We start from the raw sequence: 22,347 nt of genomic DNA, 5'->3' as shown, positions 1-22,347 counted from the left end.
CCCACCTGTTTTTTAGCCCAGATGCAGCTGAATTACACTGCCTCACATGGATCAGAAGAAAAGCAGTTAGGGAAGTTAGTGAGTGGTGGAAGGGTCATCATTTGGAGAACAGGATGCCTGCATACAGGGTTGTATGGGCAAAAGGGTGACTGACAGGTGAAGGAAAGTGACTTCATCCTTGCCAGTCCGCATCTGAACTCCTTTGTACGAGGGAGATGTTGACATACTGGAGCAAGTGGAGTGGGGGGCCATCAAGACGTTTAGGGGATGAGAGAAGAAAAGGCTGCATTTGTTTCAGCCTGGTGAGGAATAAGGAAGGACGTAATTCCACTTTTACTACCGCATGGGGACTAAGGAGAAGATGGAACTGGGTGTTGTCAGTTGCACAATGACAGTCACAAGTTGCAGCAAGAGGAATTTTGAGCAGATCTAAGGAAAAAAACATGTCCAGCAGGAGTGGTTAAGTATTGAAATGGGTTGCCCGAGGAGGATCTGGAATCTGTCCTTGGAAATTTTCAACCCTTGACAAGGCAAGGCCCCAAGGAACCCAATAAGATTTTGAAGCTGGCCCTGCTTTGAGCAGGATATCGGACTAGATGACCTCCAGAGGTCCTTTCTGACATAATCTTTTCCGTGATTCTGTGATTGAGAATAATTTCTTTCCACAGTAGAATGAAAACTCTGCTGTCTTCCCTTGTGCTGCAACATACCTTTGATGGAACAGAAGTTGCTGGGTTACTGCAAAAAGTATTATGCTTTCCAGCATCAGCATTTGAAGCAGGCTTATAAGTGTGATTTCTTTCATTGCATTATTCTCCAAAGTTTTTGCTGTACTACTACTCTGTAAGGCATACCCTACTATTACACTGCAGCTACACTGCTGGTGTCTCACAAATGCAAAAAAAAGTCAGGGTGTTTTTTTTAAAGATGTCAGAAAAATTTAGGAAAAAAACAACAATCAAGCCCTTCTTAAATTCAAGTGTCTTGCAGAAACAGTTTGACAGTGCTGTAGTGGAACATCAGTAGGGATTTGGCATGGAAGTCTCAGTAACTACTTGCCAGGTGGTTTTCCTGTCAGCTCATTTAACCAAGCCTGCCTGCATCATATTCCAGCATTAGGGAGCCCAGGGCTTACAAGGTATCTACCTTCAGGACAGTGTGCTGTCGGGACAGACCTGCTCTGAAGTTGAGCTCCATCTGCTTTTGTGGGTTATTTCACTTTCAGTTTAAAAATATTGAACATTTGGCAAAATGCCATGGTCTTTTCCTGCCCCATTTCATGGTAGTTCAGTGTGATCGTGACAGGCCATATGATGTGCTGCCTAAAGCGTTTCAATTCAATGCCTGTAGTAAAATGATGGTACAGAAGCATTCCTGTCAATTTAGCTCTTCTAACTTTCATTTTGGTCACCTTCCTGAGCGTATTATAAAAGTAAAAATAATCTGGGAGGGAAAAGGAAGAAGAAGGAAAAAAAAATTAAAGATGTATGTGAGAAGGAAAGGGAATCTTCTGCTGAGCTTCGAACTGGGAATTGCATCAGATACAGAGAAGAATAGGTGTGGCAGTAGGACAGATCAGGCTTTGGCTATATTGTCTTACACAGCAACAGTTTTAACCTGATATTGACCTTACAACTTAGGAGCTTAAGGGTACAGTTATGTAACTGGGATCAGTCAAAGCTAAACTAAACTGCAATAGGCAGATGGGGCCACAGGGCCTGGAAAAAGCTGGTACCAAATTGGCTTGTTGAACTAAATGCTTCCACGCTGCTGTTTAAAGGGAGCACAGGTCATCATTTGCTGCTGTTTACGATGCAGTGGTGGGCTTTTTTGAGCTTCAGGAGAATGTTGGTCAATATCTGATCTCCTGCGTCTTTTTTCCTTGCTCTTGAGAAGCGATTTTGGCAAGTCTGCATTTAGCTGGCAGAGGTTTTGTCAAGCAGGTGCAGTCTCCAGCATTGAGTATGAAGTGGCTGACAGAAGGGTCTTCCCAGCAGTAAATGAAAGTCTTGATGGTTCGGAGTCATAACTTTTTGCTGTCTTGACAAGTACTTTTTTTCCTTGAATGGACAAGAAAAAGAGAAAAAAGGTGACTGTGGATTATGGCTGCATGGTTCAAACAAGAGGAGATAAGGAAGGGGAGAAGATGGAAACAGTGTAAGAAATGAATAGCTAAGTAAAATATCATTTGGGCTGGAAAACAGGATTGCCACTGAAGTGCCACCACCACCAGGAAGAGGAGAGCTTTGACTCCTGCTTGGGCATCCCTGCCCCGTCTCGCTCATGGTGTGACGTCCTGGTTTCCTCCGGGGAGCACTGTGCCCGAGGTGCCGTCCTGGGGCTGCTCCAGGCCTCACAGCTCTGCCTGCTGTGCCACCTGGCCCTCAGAGAAGCTCCAGCCCTGGAGCGGGTTGGTAAGATGCAAGGTTGGTGTCGGACCCAGCGGTGTGTGGTCCCTACTGGCTGCCGCGGTGTGTTGCACTCTGTGAATAGTTCCGCCATAGTTTCTAGCGATGACATTTTCTGAAGCCCCTGACTCACTTTTAAAGATGAACCTCGGGGTCCTAGGTAGTTTTTGAAACCTTATCCTAGATCTTTTATATCCTTACATTTTTTTACAGTAATGAGAACCTCTTTCCTTTCTTCTTCCCTCCCAGAGGAACAGGTCTGTAATGCTGAGGTCTTCCACACGAATTAATACCATTTTTTTGCAGTAAAGGGATCCTATGTCTTGTCCATATGTCTTCTTGAGCTATTTCTCATTTCAGTAGTGCTTTCAGCTTGTCTCTCTAAATATTGTTCATGTTTTGTTTGTGCTTGTTTTGTAGTAATTACTGTGTGCTTTGGCACAACTTGCTATATTATATTTGCCTTCTACTATAATTTGTTGTTTTCAACTTGTGACAGTCTATCCAGTGTTTTTTAGGAACAGGTCTTCAGGCTGTATCAGTGCATTATTAAATCACAAATGTATGCACTTTCTTTCTTTAATCCAGTAGCATCCAGTTTATATGGAACTTTTATATGGAATTTTCAAATGGAAATTCTGATTGCTGTAGAGTGTGGGATCTGGCATAAGTGCCAGAATTAAAAAGAGAAGATCTGCTGGTCTTTGGTAACTGCCTCTGTCCCTGTGATAGCTGGCCTGGAGGGACACTTGGGGAGCTATGCTGCAGTGCTGCATTTGTCAGAGCTTCCTCTCTGGGAGTCTTTTGAAAACAAAGCTCCTTGGTGTTTAGATACTGGGTTTGAGGGCTTGGTTGTTTGGGAATCTCTCTGACAAACTGGCTGAAAGCTGGATATCATCTTGCTTTCTATGGAGGATATCCTTCCTGCATCCTGAAGGCTGCCAAAGGCTTCAGCCCTAGGAGAGCCAGTGAGGTGACACTGCAGAAGGAGTGGGTAGAGATAATGGGGCATGATCCATATTGTCTTTGCTCCACAAACACCAGGGTTTACTCTGTGGCTTCCAAATCCCGATGACTGGGGTAGGGGACAGAGAGAGCAATCATTACTTGGCAGGTTGAAGAGCTGTTGCACTGTGGAAACAGTGGCATTGGGAAGCAATGACCTCATCTTTATGGCCATACTGCAGTTGCGGTGGCTACACAGTTTCTTAAAGTCTTATATGGCAGGTCATCTGTCCCAGGTGTGCTGAGCCCTTGGAGACCCTTCTTCTGGAACAAGTCCAGCTACTTGGATTTAACATTCAGCGTGGGATTTAGCCACAGAACGTTTTTGGAGCTGAAGACAGCAGGCTTAAGATGTCATTTGAATTACAGTTGAAAAGAATGAGATTCCTGCAGTGAATTATTTGTTTCTGGCTTCCTTACAGTTTTCTGAAATATGGTCCTTTGGTTGAGATAAAGGCATTTAATAACCATATTGCTGTGCTATAAGGTGATTTGCCCCTGTAATTAGAATAGGGCCAAAGCATTTGCAGGGAAGCAGGAGCTCTTCTTGTGCTATGTCTTAACTCAGCCAGATGGAGCGGAAGCCAAGGGGAAAAGAGAAATATGGTTGGCAACATCTGGGGCAAATCAAAGCAAAGCTGGAAGGGAGCAGTTAGTTGGGATGTTCGCAAGAAGAATGTGGAAGATTCCTGTAGAACATAGGTAGCAGGGGAGCTACAGAGGGGCTTTCTTGCTGACCCCTCTTGAAAGAAAATCCAACACTAGAGGAGACTGAAGGCAGAAAAGCAAAGGGGAGTTTGCTTGGCTTGTTCCTTGGAGCCAGTGTTAAAGTGCCAGAGAAGCAGAGGAAGGGGTTTCCTTCCAGGCTGGAGGGCTGGGGATGACTCTGCAGCAGAAGCAGCTGCTGAGCTGTCAAGGACACAGAAGCAGCAGGATGTGGGGAGTGTAATGGGACCTTCCATCAAGTCCAAAGGTGGGGTGTTTTTTTGTTATTTTGGTTATTTCATAACTCAGCCTTTGCAAGCAGAGAGACTGAGAGTCCCTGCTGGGAAGGGCAGGAGGTTTGGGAAAAACTGGGACGGCTGAACAGAGGTCTGGTGACCACTGAGCATAGGGGGAGATGGAACTGGGGTGGCCATTGTGCTGATGCGCTCAAAGTACCATATATATTTTGGGATAAGTGTTTGAGTTGCTGGGGCTTGTTTTAGTGTCAAAGATTATTTTGTGCAGCGGTGAAGAGCTCCAATTGGCTTTGCAAGCCTTGATGAAGCCTTGAATTGAATCACTGAGAAGGGAAATTGTTAATTGCATCTCTACATTATCACACCTTCTCTGAGGGGTAGTTGCCCAGGAGAGCTGGACTGCAGGTAGTTGATGGGAGGAAGGGGAAAGGTTTAGGAGCATAATAAGGAACAAGGAAACTAGAGGTGCTTTGGGATGGCTGGTATTATTAATTGCAGGGGAATTATTTAACTTTTGTGACAAGATATTTTGCCTGTAATATATGTAGATATATATTGTTTCTTTCTAAACTTGCAAATAAAGTTTGCTATGTTATTTTTTTGCATGGAAAATATTCTTTGTGTCTGGATCTTTCTTTTCCATGAAGCATTGCCATATGGAAAAATGTTAGTTTAACCATTTCACAACAACCTAAATACATGTGTAGTCCAAGTTACTAAAAACCTGTATGTTACTTAGACAAAATTTCAGTGTACAATGCCAAGGAAAAGAAAAATCATGTAAAATGTACCATTTCTTTGTAATGTATGTCTCTCTGTTCTAAGTCGAGGTTTTATTGTCCATCTTTTTCTTTGTTCTATCAGGAAACATCTCCCAGCTATGAGATGTGGTTTCCTGGAGATGAGACACTGCAAAGCAGGGTGAGTGAAGTTCGTAGCGGGTAGAGCTGAGGCTCCTCAGACATGTGTTTGAATGCTCAGCGTGGTGAGTTAGTGGGATATTGCGTATGCCGCCACATCAGGTGTAGAGGACTGAAGGCAGTGGGTTGATCAGCACTGATAACATACAGCTGTGGCCTTGCCTCAGAGGCAGTGGGTTGATTGACATGGATGATGTGCAGCTGTAGCTCGTTCCCACTAAGTGGTTAAATAGCCCTGAGGATTGTGGGAGGGGGTCAATGGAGGAGGAGTAGTGTGGTCTGACCTCTGGAGGAAGGAGATACAGCACAGACAGTAGAACCTGACCAATGGTAAAGCCTTGTTGCAGCCTACTAGTTTGATTGTGCTGCAACAATTGGTGCCCATGTGAGGCTGGCTGGGTTGGACTCTGACTACAAGGACCAAGAACTGCCGTGCTCAATTCAGATGGCATTAGGTGTCCCTACCAAACTCTGCCAGATGCTTCTTACTGAGAAGCTTACAGAACAAGGAGGAATGTGAGTAGTTATGAGATAAAATAGTTGGAGGTCCCTTGCCTCTGGAGAGAATCGGAGGGCTTCTGACTTTACTTCAGAGTGTGGAACTGGTGATTTATGCTCAACTGGCGCAACATCAATGTGTAGAAAAGGATCGAGCATGCTGAATTTGGAAGAAATGAAGAAAATTTTTTTTCCATGCTTTGTATTAGGATAACTCTGGAAATACTCTTTCTGGTTTTGCTTTTGTTCTTCCCAGCTTTTTAGGAGATATTTGGACTAAAAGAGTTGAAACAGGACTGAAGACCATTGAGGGAGAAATTATTTAACCAGCTTGTGAAAGGATCAGCTGCAGATTTTACTGCAGGGACTAAGAAGGCTTTTGCCCTTTTGTTTTTCTTCCCTTGGTACTATGGACTGGGGCTACATCCACTTTGTAAGAATACATGTTTTATTTACAGTATGCACAACTTAGATCCTTCTGTAAAGTATCTTTTGAGTTCCTTCCGAAGAATGGGACAGAAGCAGTGAGCAGGAGGTCAGTGGGTCCTTAGAAGCTGCTTGGGAGTGGCTCGCTGAAGCACTGGGAAGGGACAAGGCTCAAAAAATCATTAGCTGCAGATCAGCCTGTGGATTTGGTGGCTAATCCACACAGGAGCATGGATAGTGTCTGCTGTGAGGGCTGGGTCTCTGTGCCACATGGCCCTGCTGAGTAGGGCAGTGGGGTGGGCTAGGACTTGGCAAGTGCTGCTGGGTGTTTCCCTGATGAGGGGAAGAGGATGCAGCATTAGTTATTTCTGGAAACTACACAGCCTAGAGAAATTATATTTAGCTGTTAGATAACTGGTTTAAACTGGGATTATGCCCAAATTAGGGACGAGACAGTAAAGCTGAGTGATAAGAGTATCTGTTGTTTCTTTGCTGATTGTAGGGGGTTGAGGGACAGAAATGAGCATCTGACAGCGTGAAAATCCACGCAGAGTCCAGAGGATTCATGTGGGCATCCCTGCACTGCTGATCATCTTGCATGCAGAGGTGATTCTTACATTACCATAGTGTCTTGGTATCCTATTTGTGGGTTAGGACATCACCCTACAAGATTATGTATAGACACGAGAGACTTTTTTTTTTTTTTCCCCTTTTTCTTCCAGAAATTTTATGGAAGAGACAACAGATAGACACAGTTGCGCCAAGAGTTCTACAGAGACTGTATTGTGACGTTTGGCGGCCTCAGCAAACAAATATTTTGCCCTTGCTAAGTCTTAGAGAGTCTTAAGCCTTGGGAATAATAGGTTAGTAATACTGATATGTAGGGTTAACTTCCTCAAGAACGAGGGGAGGACTGAAGTGCACAAAACTGGGTATCAGAGACCTGACATGGTGGAATGGATGTAGGCAGTAGCTGAGGGTGATGGAGAGGATGGGACTAGTTAGAGGAGATATGTTTAATGTAATAACAGGCTGAGATGCAATGGAGGGCTGCATAGAAAAAGGCGACATCATCAAAGGCAAATAGTCTTTGCAGAGAGAGCATTCTGGACGAATGTAAGTTGGGCAGCATTGCGTTGGAAAGGCAAGGAAAGAGAATGCCAGAGGTAGAAGTCTGTGTAGGATTTCTAGCTGGGTTTTGCATTGAAAAGGCTGTGTATTGACAAATTGTGTATAAATATAACAACTTTTAGCTCCTGTCTGGAGGTAGGTGATGGGAGGAATACTGCATGTACTGACATTTGTTGTCTTCCTGCCTCCCTTTCCACAGGCATCACATTTTCCCCCTGTCCTGGAGAGTATGTCTAGATGCACAGTGCAGCATGCTGTAAAGACCTCTGGTTTAAGCTGGGAAGTTGCTGTGGTGTAGGGCTGCTGCACGGGGTCTGCTGAGGTTCCAGAGTAGTGCAGCTATGGTCGCTCAGTGACTGAGCTAAGAAATCCAATAAAACCTAATAATGTCTTGAGGGGAGGATACCAGCTAACTGGGAAACAGCAGTAATAATAAATAAAAAGTAAATGAATGTAAGTATTGGTCTACTTTTATCTCTAAAGTATCTTAAGTTTTTCATTAGCACACACTTATACCTTACTGGGGTATTAGATCAGACTTACACTGTGAAAGGAGTTTGACACCCTTTACATGTGAGATTACTGGGAGATGAAGCAAAAAAGTTCAGCTATTGCCCCAGTAGCGAGACCTCGCCATCCCACTTGTCACCTGTCCCAACTGGGACCTGGCTGGCTCTCTGACTGCCTCTTGCCCGGGGCAGTTTTACTCCCCTTCTGAAGAGGTGTCTTAGATCTTCTGTCTTGATCCCTGCAAGCAGTGTTGGCTGTTGCCCCATTGGTCTGCTGAGCACGTGGCGATGGTGCACCTTAAGAGCCGGTTACTGGAGAGCTGTGGTAGCTGTGAAGGTACCACTCCCTTGGTGGGTTACTGGATCCTGGGGGCTGGACAAGAGGGGGATGCTGCCCTTTCAGCTGGCAAGTGCAGAGGCGGCGGTGTCAGAAAGGGAGGAGGTTGTGTGTATGGTTTTAATTATGCAAATCTGAACTCTAGACAGAAACACCTCTTTTTTTTAAGAGCAGCAAAAAGAAAGTCTCGATGAACAATACCAATAGGCTAAGTAATTCCTTTTGTTTCAAAGTTACTCAGCTTATTCCAAGGACCTTTTGCAATGTTTTCTTCACACATTAAATGTCTTAATGGAGAGCTGGCATCTTGCTGTGAATTATTAACACTTACCTAACAGGAGTTTACATGTGTTTGCCTTGAAACTTACCTCAGTAATTCTGTCTGCAAACACTGAGTTGTCAAGCCTGTGCTGTAGTAAAGGTGTGGATGAGGTAGGAGAAAGTGGCTGCCCGTTGTTTATACATAACTCTGTGCTGAGCCTCCTCCCGTGTTGCTAGCCATGAACTCCTGAGTTTCTTGCCTGTTTGTTATGACCACCTAACTCCTTCTGAACTGTTACTCTGCCAGCAGCAATAATTGTAAGCTTCTTCTCTAAATACCTTCTTTATTATTTCTCTATGAGAAGGACAAACCAGCCTTTAACCATATGGAGCTGGTACTCCAGAGTGCTTCATTGCCTGGAGCCCTGTTCCTGCCCCCACCTAGTACCTGTGGGGCACAGTCCAGGGTGCAGCTTTTGTTGTCTTCAGCACCTCAGCCCCCTGACAAGGAAAGGCGCACCCTGAAGCGTGACACTATCTTTCATTTGGATGGGTGTCTTCATGTTCTCCATTCAATACCTTTTTGTAGACACTGCCAAGCTTCCACCTTATGTAATGGTTAATAATGTCTCACAAGGAAGTTGCTGGGTATTACAGCCAAGGTTGCATGGTATGGTTCTTGGTTTTGATCCTGGTGCGCCCCCCCCCCCCCCCCCCCCCCCCGAACTGTAGCATCCTCCTCAAACCAGGTATTACTTCTGTGAGAACTTGCTTTGATGGGAGAGAAACTTGCTCCAGTAAAAATTGCTTTTGTGGTGGCCACCTCTTAATACTGAGGGGGGAAAAAAGAGAAAACAGTGCAACAAAATCACCAGAAGCTGAAGACCCATTCTTTTAAGAGGCCAAATATCTTACTTGGAAACATAAGTTCAGGAATGTGACTTGAATTATTGGTGACCTTGTCACTTGAGAAGATGAATTGTTATCTTTTTTCCTGGAAGATAGGTATTTCTGTGCCTTGGTTAGATCTTTGTACAAGAAGTTGAGAGTGGAAACGGGCAACTTCTAATTCAGGGTTCAGTATTTCAGCCTTGTTAGGGCACCAGTGGCTTTCAAAGAAGTCCTTGGCCTGGTAGTTAGCCATTACCAAGAGGAATCTAATAATTTACCTTTATCTGAACAAACCAGCTCATAAAAGGACAGCACAAGGATCCAGCAGTAGGTGCAGTGAAGTCTGCCCTGACAGCTCCAAATTTGTTGTGTTGAAGGCAAATATACAGAAAAGTTCCCTGTGCAGCAGTTGCAGCTCGTGGGGCAGTTGCACAAGGCCAGGCTTAGCCACCACAAGGTTACTCAGCGGTGTTGGTGGCACTGGCGAGACATCTGAACATGCCTGGCTGTCCTTGGGTGCACGTGCCAAGGCCCTGTGAACCCAGGCTCTCTGAAGGGCTCGCATGGACTGTGTGTGCTGTCTCACCTATGGTCCCTTCATCGGAGGCAGGTGTGAGTAAGGTACCCCATATACTGCTCCTCCACCTTTCTTCTCAGCTGAGTTACAAAGGTGTGCTTCACGTAGTGGTAAAATCAGGAGAAGGTGGCTGAGCTTTGCTTCTGAAATACCTTATTCCACTGGAAGAGTAGAAGTGATGGAGTTCTGGGCATCCAGAAAGATGGTGGGTTTGAAATTAGGGAAATGGGTATATGCTTAAAGCATTAAGGCATGTAAAAGCACTTTGCACTCCCTTTCTGTTAAATACATGCAATCCCACAAATAGAACAAGAAAAATTATACTGTTCAGTGACAATATGTAAGATTTTAAATATCTTTAAATTTTTTTCATCTTAAATGGCAGTTACAAGGGTGAATCTTAGAATTAACTACAATATGTGTTTCAACTTAATTGATGAATCTCCTTAAAATTGAAAATCTTATTTTTTCAAGTAGTTTAAAGGAATACAATTGACTCTCCTTAAAGACATGTGTATCAGCTTTTTGGTTGATTTCTGATCCTGGGCTCCAAATCTGCTCAAAGACATAGTAGGAGAGCTGCTCACATGCAGGATTAATTAATATTTATGGTGCCTTTATCTTGCTAGAATGTGCTAGACTTTGAAGTGCCATGCATGCTTTGATTGTTTTGCAAAAATACAAGGCACTAGTCTGTAGGAGAAATATTTCTAGTCAGAAAATCAGAGACTTTTGTAGCAAGCTCTGCTGTTTATTTTTTTTTAACAAAATGGAGAGATTGGTGTGGCTGACAAACATGAAGCTTTATCAAGCAGCATGCTGATTTTAATTGGTATGGTTTCTTTATCGGTGGTGGTCTTACTTAAAACATGTCTTCACATCTTATGGAATCAATTAAATATTACTTTGCAAAGGGTATGGTGTTTCAACAGATGTGTAAACACCATGCTCTTCCTAACAGAAAAAGGTCACAAATAAGTCAGCTTTAAAATTAGGGTTGGCCATGTAATGCTCATGAAGGAAATACAGTCTTTTATACTGGAAAAATAGAGGGATTCTGTTCCTATTTTGGGACTGAAGCAATAGAATTTTTTGTCAGAGAATCACAACCATGCTCTATTTTTAATACATGTATTTATTTTAATAAAGTGAAAACTAATATTCAATCAAAAACCCTATAGTGCGATGTTGTTGGTCAGGGCTCTGTTGTGGTCTGTGCTTGATGGTATTTATTTCTGCCTGTGATAGGGGTTTGTTTTTTCAGTTAATTTGCCTTCCAGTAGTAGGGAGGACTGTATTTATTAGTACTTACCATGCCTAATCTAACACGAACACCTGCTGGGAAGCTGTAATACAGTGTCAACTGCGGCGGCGAGATAAGGACCTGATTTGTTTTTACTTGACACTGTTTCATATTTACCGTATTTCTTTTTAAAACATTTTGGAAATTTTGGTTTGGTGTGCATATTTATTTAAGCTGTCCCATCAATCACCACTGTGTTTTACTTCTATAGACAGTGCCGGGTCTGACTCCGGTATGTCCCTGCATGAGCCTTGATAATCTTTTGTGTAAGATGTGATCTGCCTCTTTCCAGACTTCCTACATCCCCAGGCTTCAGTACTTCATGGCTTAGCCAGATCTTCTTGGAGAGACTTGTTCATGTTGTGAGAGGAGTGAGCAGCATTCATTTAGAGAGAGTGTTGCTCCTATGACTTAATCCAATATACTGACTGGGAAAGAAATGCCAAATGTGTATGATTATTGCTATATCTGTTACGCTGTTTGCAACTGGTGAATTAACACATGAATACATTTATAAGGTAGTATTTGTGATAAAATGTTTTTAGTCATTGTTGGATGGGGTATGACATTTCTTTGCTTAGGTGCCTTACCACACCTTGGAAGCAGGTAGTTGACATGTCGTTCATGTTAGAAGTAGCATTCAACAGGATACTAATTACTTTGTCTTTATAGATACAATCAATATTATATTCTGTCCTCCTCTGCTCCCAGGAGAAGGATTAAACCCAGATAAAACTGGTATTAAAAGTATATATTCTGTGCATATCCAGAATGACAGAACAAATCTATGAACTGAGGATCTGTAAGGCAACAGAAATTAATGAGCAGATTTCATCTGTGTTGTGCATTTATATTGATGCTTTATAATCTGATTTATGTGGATGTATATTTTTAGGTATCCCTTGAATTGAAGGACATCACACATTCTGATGTTTCCATATAAATATAATTTCATTTGTATATGCTGAGATTGGAAACAAATATGTAGCTGAAAAGATAAGACTTAAAAGGACTACACCCATATAACATTGCAAGTCTATTTCTTGGACATGTGTCTGTTCCTTTATAGTTTTGTGCATGAATAATTTGTGTACATTCAAGTAAAGGACAAAATGTTTTGCACATTTGGCTTTGGCAGGCCAAATGGTTATGTGTGAAAACTGGACAATAATAAAGATTCAGTATTGGCTTCACATCTGAGGAAGTTCTAGAGCATAATACTTTCCTCCAAAGCCCTCTTTAAGCTTGTGTTCAGTAAATGGCTTCAGATCTTCCTGTGCAGTGCCATTCTAGCAGAGGAGGAGCAGCTCTGGCTCACCAAGTACTGACCAGCAAACTGAGATGTGTGCATGGTGCGTCTGGACTTTCGGACAGGGGTGTGCTATGGAGCCCATCCCCATCTGCTAAGATGAAGAAGCCATGCTGAATAGGTTGACTCTTGCTTCCTTTGTGTGTAGCTTTGAAGAAATAAGGGAGTGGGAAGAGCAGGTCTAGTGCAAACCCAGGTCCTACCCCTTGGGTAGGGACAAGAACCAGCTGGACCCAAGGGTGCAGAGGAACTCCTGAATCTGTTGGAGTGCTCCACGGAGCTGAGTTAGCTGAAGATTTAGATTGGCTGTCCCCATCAAATCCTTAGGGCTCTTCCGTGTATTAGGAAGAAAGCACCATGTAACTGGTTTTATCATGTGACTTTCACAGGTACTTTTCATTTTTGCATGTATCCACTGCCTTGTTCCAGCAACAACATTAATATGCATAGTTACAGAAAAAAGTGTGCAGAGCATCATGCCAGAGAAATTCTGGGTGATCACGTAATTAATGACTGCTTTCCACTTGACTTTGAGAGTTGAAGTTATACAAGCAACTTTATCATCAAAAGTTTTTGGGTTTGAATACTTAACATTTGTAAGGTTTTTTTATATTTTTGTTAGGTGGCCTCTTTTACAGGGTTGCGCTTACCAACTGCCTAAATGCTAAGGCAGAAAGGGAAGGATGCTTTCTTTTTGATTTAAACCAGTCCATCCAGGTCAGAATTCTGGGAATGCTCAAAAAATAAGTTATTTTGTTACGTGTGTGTATGTGTGGAAATGTGGAGTTGTTGCAGTTGCTTTTTATGTTGTTGTTTGGTTTGGCTTTGTTAATGGTGAGCTGCAAATGAAACTATTAAAATTCCACCCACTTCAGCACAATCTGTATAAACATGGGCCTTCAGAAGGCCAGAGCTCTTTAGTTTTAATCTGAAAAAAAAAATCACTCTATTTAGTGTCTTTGATACTTTGTTTCCACTCATGCTTTGGATTATTGAGGTCTGCTCAGCTGACATGATTCAAAACGCATCGTACTTGCCTGGCTAATGATAGCGGTAGGTGAGGTGTCCTCTCCTATTTCCCATCCTCAGTTTCCCTGAGGTCCCCTGTTGGCTTTCAGAGCTCGGTTGAATTGGGGCTTGGCTATGTGTGTGAAAATGCATGCACCCACAACTTTTTAAAATGTGTTTCATTTCTTTAGGGTACTATAACTCTGTGTGGCAGACAGCCTTCAGAGTAAGGAACAGACTCCCAAAGAAAATGTAACTAATTTGAAGTGATTTGGGGGCTCTCAGCAAAAAGTTTTTGCAAAGCTTTCTTGTCCGTCATGAGCAGGTAAACATCCAAACTTTGCCTCCTCACATTGCTAAAATAAGCATAACTGCAGACATGTGCTGTGGTTATTCAGGCAAGCAAAATTCCCTTTAATAACGGAAAAGAGAAGAGGTCACTTGGAATATTGCCAAACCTGTAAAATTTATCAAAAGATGTGAATCGCATCTGTAATTGCATTAGGAGTTAATGACAGTAGACTAGAAAAAAACAATGTATTCGGTTGTCTTTCCTTCTCAGATGCTTTTGGCATTGTCAAAGTTTGTTAGTTAACCTTTTGGGTGCTAAGGATGTCATATGCTGTCTATAGCTGCGTTTAACCCTTTGTCTGCTTCTTGTCTGGGTCTTCTGTTTTATGTTTTTAAGTAGTCCTTTAGGTCATGTTTGGGTTTGCAGTTCAGGCTGGTTAGCTGGAGTGATTTTAAGTACACACTTACTAATTAATCACTGATTTTAAGTGAGGGATTTGATTTAAAACTCTTTGGATTGTATTTCATAGTTATTTTTCTTGCAAGATGGATTTGTATTGGTTGACAGGTTTCACCTGTTGAGTATCAGTGGCAATATAGTTTTTTCCTTAATTTGGTGGTACTTTTGCTATTCAGACTGACAAACTGCGTATGTACTTATTATAAATGCTGAATAATGTATGTAGCATGCGTTAATATTTTACTCTTGGTGACATCTTGGAATTCAGTTCACGAGGCAGAAAATCAGTGTTAAAGAATTCTTTAAATACTGAGTTACATGTATGAGAAGCACTGAAAAGTGTGTAAACCCATGTTTTGCTGTTGAAACTAAGGGAATTAGCAGACAATCAGTTAAACAACAGTATATGTACATTAAAATTATAATTTTAATTTGGATCAGGAGTGTGCATTTTGAAGCAACTCTGACCATCTGCACTTGTTGAGCTGCTCTGTCCTGAAGCAGCCTTGGAGCATGTGGGTGGAATTGCTTTTGCATGAAATCAGACTGAAAAATGCACTAGTGCATGTTCAGCCTACATCAGGTACTCTGGATGTTTGAAAAAGCAAGCAGTGCTTTGCTTCTACAGCTAAGGGAATTATTAACTTGTTAAAAATCCTGGGCAGTGTCTATAGGTAGGACTGTGTAGGTGTCTGAACGGACTGTTCTTGGCTTCCATTTCTTTCAGATTTTAGAGCTAGATCTGTCTCTTCTACCAAGTTTTTATAGATTTGGAGGGGGGGGAAATCCTTCTAATCAGTTCTTCAGCCTTAAGGAACTAGTTCTTGAACTGTGCCAAACTGCAGAAAATGCTATTATCAGCAGAATAGTTTGTGATTGAGCAAACAGTTTTGCTGGTCTATCACTTTGATGCATCCTGCGGGTCCTTAAGCAGTTTGTTCTCCAGTTGAGCATTTTAACTTCCTTGTAGGCTTCATCAGCTGATATGTTCTGTTTGAATTTAATATCAATTCTCCTAATACAATGAAAAAACTTAAGATTATAGTAAATAAGATTTTCACATTCTAAAAGTTTGTTGATTATTCTTTTTGGGGAAACTTTCTGAGTGCTAAGGATGTCATACACTGTAGCTGAGTTATACTTAGACAAGCAGACAAGTGGTTCTATCTAATTAGAAATAATATAACTAAAACCCATAGTTACCCATCTTGTCAGTCACTGACATCTCTGTTGTTCAGAACCCTTGGATGCAAAACATACCTGGCCCTCATATTTCTGGTCTTTAGGCTATTAAGAGTGTATTTTGGGGAAGGGTGAATATGGGTGTTATTTTGCAATTACTATTGCATCCTTCTGCAATAAAGACAGAATGCAAAAGATGCAAAGAAATCATGCAGGTTTTGTGAATTTTCCTTATCCTTGTGTCATCCCTTCTTGTTCTGTTTTGCTTTCTTTTATTCCAAAATGTCTCTTCCAGCACATGGCTGGGAGCACCCTAGGCTTAAGATGTAATCTTGCAGCAAATGAACCACTTCTGTGCTTGTACCAGAGTCAGCTGTGAAGTAAGCAAGGAAGTGGCAGGGATGGGTGGGAAGAAAAATCATGCTGTGCTGCCTCCCAGGGACAGTTGTGTGAGTGTGGGTGTCCTGTATGCTCACACTTGTCTGTGTTCTTCTGAGACAGCCGGCGTTGGGCTAGGGAAAAGCATCACTGTCTTTTGTGTCCCAAAAATAAAGCAAGGGAACAGTGCATCTGGGTGCTGGGAAGTCAGCAGCGGTTTCTGTGGCTATGGCTCACTGGTCTGCCCTTAAGGATTTCTGAAACTGGCCCTGTGGGCTAGCTGGGGCTGCAGGCAGAGGTGAGGGGCTCTGTTTTGGTTTCACAGCTTAGTACTGTGCGTAGCAGAGTGTAAGCCCCAGGCTGGAGCTGGCCAAGCAAGCAGCATAGATGCAACTTTTGTCTTGATATCCTGTGAGACCACAGCCTGTGTGCTCAGGAGGATGCAAGTTGAACTCATTCTTGTGCTTACCTAGCAAGAGGTTGCAGTTGTCTGTATATGCAACAACTGAAAATGAAGGAAAAATTTCCCTTGTTGCTTTTGGACTGTCTAGGGCCAAAGTAAGCACTGATACTGGAATATAAAAGAAGGCTTTTCTTTTAAGTGAGGTCTTTTCACTGTCTGTGCTTTTGGCTACTAAGGAAAGAATACTTTTAATATTTCATTCTTGTAGATAATAAGTGTACTTGAACAATGTGTTAAGCATCACAGCCCTTCTGAGTAGGGAGTGCTGTCAGCTCTTGGCTTATTTCCTCATGCAGTTTGGTCCCCAGTTTGGCTACAGCAGCACAATTTCACAGTATGCACACGGAGTTTTATATCCATTTTCGACAAAGTTTTTCTTTGGCATATTATGTGCTGTCATTTGATACTACAATTTTATATCCTTCCCTTCCCCTCCTCCTCTGCCCCTACTGTGTTTTTGATATCTGTCAAAGTTGCTCAATGGCTGTTTGCAGCTATTTACCTTTTTCACAACTCTTGTTCAGTATGGTTTATATTTTCTTCCAGCTTGTTGCGTTACGCTTTCAGGTCATTGCTCTCTACATTCCCTTCCCAGGGAGGTCATGGAGGATCAGACCTCAGAGATCTCCAGGAATTTTCTTCAGCAGAGTCCAAGGTCGTGAGGCTGAATGCATTGTTTGAATATCCATCCAGCAAGACCTTTGGATATGTGACCGAACTAAGCTGAGCACTGCTGATTGCAGCACTCATGATCACTCTGTGTTTATTTAACCCAGGCTGTACTTTAAAGAGATTTTTATTCCAGGCGTGTTTGGAATCCTATGTAAATCACAGTGGCACTGACTTCCTTATATTATCTCTGAGTATATCGCCACTGAGCAAACAGGGAGGCGCTATTTTTGCATAGTTGTATAATTAATGAGGTATTCTAATGCGTTTTAGATCTTATTATTTGGGAAGTTTTTGAGTGAAGTTACACAAGGTCAGCATTTCAGAAAAAAGTGAGGCTACATTTTATAGTTGAGGGAGTAAAGATGCATGCGTTACTGGTTCTGGTGGAATTTAAGTTTTGATAAAAATGTCCGTAGTTCTTCTGATTTCAGGAGGAGCTCTCTCCTAAATGGGCTAAAAACTGTTTTCCAGATTCTGCTGTTAGACAGCTCCAGGATTTGCCAGTATGTGAACTTTGCCAAACTGCAGGCAAGTGATTCTGATAATGTTGCGGGCCGTTTCCCTGTGGCTATTTCGATCCTTGTGACCGAAGGGAAAAATGGTAAAAATCACATGTGTTTCCACTTAAATTTCTTCTGGGATGACATAAACAGTTATAAAAGCTAGTTCACAAATATTCATGGGGAAGGAAAAATAGGAACAGTAAAAGAACTGGAGTAGAGGACTGGAGGCACAGGGTTAGGATAGCTTCACCCTAAACCCAGCCTTTGAGGACACCCTGGTGTGGAAGGTGGGGCTGTCTAACAGGAGGTAGGGAGATGGACTGGGTGTCTCCAGGGCCATTTATTGTAGGATGTATTGGGAATGGTCATTCTGCCTTTCATACGTTTTACAAGGTTGTTTCTTTAAAAACTGTACAGAAATGGAAGAAATCTGCCAGATCTGCTGTGTTTGGCACTGCAGCCTTTCAGGGGCTTTCAAGAGGCTGGTGCTCAGAGCAGGCTTGGTGCATGCTGTCAGTCTGAAGGTGCAGGGGCTTTGGGTGTAGACCCAGGATGCTTTGGGATGTCAGGCAAAGAAACAGGGCTTTGTGGCTCACTTTGTGATCATGTTGTCTCTCCAGCTTGCTGGGATGGAGAATGGAGAAGTGCCCGTCCCAGCTGCTCACAGGCTGCTCCCATCGGCATGGCACTGCTCCAGGCAGCTGGCAGAGCCACTTCTGGGATCTGTGTTTTAAGTCTGTCGGCCAGGTTGGTTTCCAGTACTGCACTCTCTTAATGTGGCTATTTCTGCTGAAAAGGTGCTGGAATACTCTCGGGAGCAGCTGTGCCAGCAGTCCAGTGAGGTGATAATCTGTGGTGAAGGGGAGATGACAGGCAGCTGGGGCAGACCAGGGGCCATAACCTTTGCAGTCAGCACAGCTGGCATTGCCCAGCCGCATGCAGCCAAATACCTCGGCATCAGGAAGGCATTTAATACCCACTGTGCTGTTATTTCTCATTATATATACCAAGTATGTTATCTTTAAGTTCTGCGGTAAGAATTTTTTGTGCTAGAGATGAAACTCATACTATTGCGTTCAGTTTTGCAATGTCCATAAATTCTGGGTGGGATATAAAAACCATTCTGCAGTAGGGATAGTTGTAATGTAACTGTAGGCTCCACTGCAGCTATTTGAAACATTTTGAATGGTTATGGCAAAAAGTATGAAGAAATGCAGTATTTGGCCATCACTGTAAGTTAGTGTGTGCTGCTCCAGCAGCTCTGCGCTGGTCAGGCTGTGTGCTGTGGAGTCAGTCATTCTGGCTCTGGCTGTGGCTAATGCTCAGTGCTGTAGAAGAAGGTGAAAAATGAATAATGCACGTGCGTGTGCTTGTGTGAATACAGTCACAGAAGGAATTAATACACAGTAACTTCAAAGAGCACTCTCTAGCTAGCAGAAAATCACAGTTCAGCCCTTGGAATTTTTTTTGTCCCAAGATGTTTGTCCGTGTTGCCTTACAGGGCACAGTTTGTAGTCTTCAGTGTATACAGTAAAAATGATGCAACCCCAATTTCAGATACTCAGCCATGACACACAGCCCTGAGAAACACTCATTATTCTTTGGCTTTGCTCCTCTTTTTACTTCTTATTTATTTAAATAGATTACATTCCCATTTGGATGCGATTAGCTGTGGTTTGAAAATATTGCTGTGGTTTGTCCTGTGAAAATGAGTGTAGTATTTAGCTGAACGATGTCTGTTTCACGACCTGAAACATCTTGGATAGAACACACAAGAGTGTCAGCGTTTGTATCTAACTAGATTTCCTGTCATATAAAGACATGAGGCACGTTTGGGGACTTTTCATGAACTTTCCCATGTGGAGAACACAGAATTTGGGGTTTTCTTGGTAGCTTTTCTAGGAAACAGATGTGTTTTTTTCTCTCTCGCTCTTGAGCTTCTGACTAAAATTAATGAATGTATCCAGAATGGGCTAAAACAGCAGTGCTCAACTTTTTGCTGTAATGGGGCACATCAGAGCATCCTGCAGTGACCTGCATGGGTGTGCATGGTCCCCAGTGTGTCCCCATCCCATACCACTGTTTATATGGCTCAAAGAAACCCATATACAGCTGTGTTTTCAACAGTCAGCATTGTGACTTTGCCCTCAAACAATTTAAATTTACAGTTTTGGGATTAAAAATAACCAGATAAGTCCAATAGATTATAATTAATAATTATTTGTGCCATTTAATATGGCAAATTCCAGTTTTCTTAAAGAGACAGGATTATGTGGTTTGGCTTCCAAATTCGTTTTTCAAAATGCAAAACAGGGCATTTAAATTGCTGTGAATAGCTATGTTGCTGCTATGGACATGAAGTATTTTTCCTAATTTCATTTAACAGTTTTATTTTGGATACAAGTAATTTTGTTAGTGTTGGAAACGCGTGCATAGTGACATAGCTCTGATGTTGAAGAACTGAAACTCTAATTGACTAGCCTTGCCTCTCTGAAGGCAGAGTGTAAAGTAAACAAGAAAACACAAACCATAAATGGTGAAAAGCTTACTTTTGAATTTTAACCTCCTGAGCTAGACTACTGAAAATTTGTGCTGGGAACTAACCTCAGCATGAATGCACACCATTATTTTAGTGGAAACATACATATTTTTTTTTCATTCTCTGTAGTGGAGGTTTTGTTAAAACATTGTGTAACCGCTTAATGCTGTGTATTTGTTTCTTAGCACAAACTGAATTGTTCCTTGATTCAAATTGAAGTAAATTCTTAATTTGAATATAAACAGATTTTTAGAGTTAAAAAATAAGGTGCAAACTAAACTAAGCTCAATAGCGGTCTCCTCCTTGCTTGTTCACCCCTGGGATGCACCATTCTGCATCCCCAAGGGAGACTTGTGCCCATCTCAGGATGTCCCTTTGCCGAGGGTTTGCTTTATGTGCACTACTGCTCTCCTGGGCTGGATGGCAAGTGGTGCAGGTTGATGCTGTTAGGCAGGGGATGAAGCATATTTCTCACATTAGCCTAAGTGGCTTAAATAGAGGACAACAGAGGCCTCTTACCTTCAGGTAAGATATAACTAGCTGTGAAGGGTCTATGTTTGGGGAAGAAAGTTTCTAACTTTATTCTTAAGCATAGTTTCAGGAAGAATAGGAGCTCGTTGCCACTTCTTTTTTGTGAAGCAGCAGCCGCCACAAATACAACAAGACGGCAAGTTGTAAACCTGGATTGCATGTGTCTTCAGTCACATGAATTCAGGTAATCTCAGTTTTTTGCTGACCCTGTTTCCTTAACATTTTTCTTGCAGCTTAGGATTTGTTTCGTAATGACTGAGTAGCTACAGCCTTAAATGGGAAATGCCTGTACCTGTTACAGTGCTTTACACTGCACATTAGTAAAGGGTCTACCTGTAGTATAATGCATGATATTTTTGATGTCCAAATTCAGTCTGTATCTCTCACCTAAGAGTTTCAATTCATGGACCCTGAAGAAATTTGTGACTGGTGTTGAATACAATGACCAGTGCAGAATTCAGCAGCAGAAACGTGAAAATGCTGTCTGGTGTCTCCTCTTTGCATTTCCATGCATTTTGGCCTTTCTGCCAGTATCGGAATAGCCTTAGATACTTTCAGGATCTTGCTTGTGATGGAGCCTGCTCTCATCAGCTGTACCCCATCAGGTCCTGGAGTTCCTGCTCTAAGGATGAGTCATGTTGCATGGTCCTCTGGACCTGATGTGAATCTATCTGTAGTGAAGAGAGAGACTTCACTGAAATTTGTGTCAAACCCTTTCTCAAGAGCTGGACCTACCTGAGAGAACCTCCATTCCCACAAGAAATTAGCATGATCTCAAAACTGTCTGTGTTTGCAGCTGACTCCAGCTCCCATGGTACAGCTTATCTCATCCCTTGTGAACGCTGAGAACCAAATCTTACTAGTTTTTCAAGCTGAACCTAGTAGAGGAGAATTTGTTCTTTTTTCTATTTTGAGGCTTTCTATTTTTATACTGCAGTGAAAAGCAGTACCTAGTACTTAACTGTGAACCTCTGATTTCTAAATGCAGTTCACTCTCAGGATCAAGGGAATGGAGGCTGGTTCCTCATTTTGATTTTTCATAGACTTTTCCAATCTCTTTGAGCCAGTGAATAAATTGTCCCCAAAAGAGAGTGCAAAAAAAATTTCCAAAATATGTATTTGTATGATAAGGATGGACTCCTGAACTTTACCTGGTTACCTATGTATAGATTTTTTTTAAATGGAATTAGTCCTATTCATTTTCTTATCTGCATTACTCTTTAAACAGCATTCAGATAGGCATGATCAAGGTGGTGAAACTGTGTTTAACCAGAATCCAGCACTGAAAGAAGGGTGATTCTTAGATCACTTTCTGAAACGCTTACAGTCCCTTCTTCTAGTATTTTAGCAGCATAAAGTAAGCCACTGCCTTTTCATCTTGCAAAATGTTTTGTAAAGGTGTTTAAAGCCTCCTGTAGTCATTAGGATTCCTCAGCTGGATCCAGGGATATCATGCAGAGCTGCAAAAAACATCTTATGATTAAGGCTGCTATCTGATGATGCAGTCTTCAGAAGAACCGTTTGATGCTTTCCAACAACAACTACATTTTAACCTATACCAATGATTTTTTCAATACATTCTGGAAGTCTGGTAGCATTTCAAGAGAGTGTGCAGGGTGAGGAGGCGCAGAATCTAACAGCCACATAGAGGTGAGGCTGCTGTAGTTCTGTGTCCTCAGGTCCCAATAGGCACACATTCACACTATATGTGTGTGTGAGCGTACATGGTCACATATGCACACAGGTCAGTGCAGAGGATGCACAGCAGTCATGCAAATATGAG

At 42.2% G+C, this 22,347-nt stretch overlaps 1 protein-coding gene across 3 annotated transcripts in view; it reads left to right on the top strand.

Annotated features, from left to right (window-relative positions):
- ARHGAP6 (Rho GTPase activating protein 6) overlaps positions 1-22,347 on the top strand; it is a 337,142-nt gene that overhangs the window by 10,997 nt on the left and 303,798 nt on the right. Inside the window, exons 1-2 of one of the 3 annotated variants that reach the window (XM_027785505.2) lie at positions 1,803-2,426; positions 5,240-5,296. The exons of 1 other annotated variant lie outside the window; for it this stretch is intronic. In XM_027785505.2, the coding sequence (XP_027641306.1) occupies positions 5,261-5,296 (36 nt within the window). In that variant the 5' untranslated portion in view covers positions 1,803-2,426; positions 5,240-5,260. Of the gene's footprint in view, positions 1-1,802; positions 2,427-5,239; positions 5,297-9,844; positions 9,970-22,347 lie in introns of those variants that run through there. One more of the 3 variants, XM_055802145.1, reaches the window with a different exon arrangement.

This window comes from Falco peregrinus, chromosome 4 (assembly GCF_023634155.1).
Source record: "Falco peregrinus isolate bFalPer1 chromosome 4, bFalPer1.pri, whole genome shotgun sequence".
Taxonomy (NCBI): Eukaryota; Metazoa; Chordata; class Aves; order Falconiformes; family Falconidae; genus Falco; species Falco peregrinus.
Note: the sequence above shows the minus strand (reverse complement) of the source record. Positions and strands in the feature narration are given on the sequence as shown.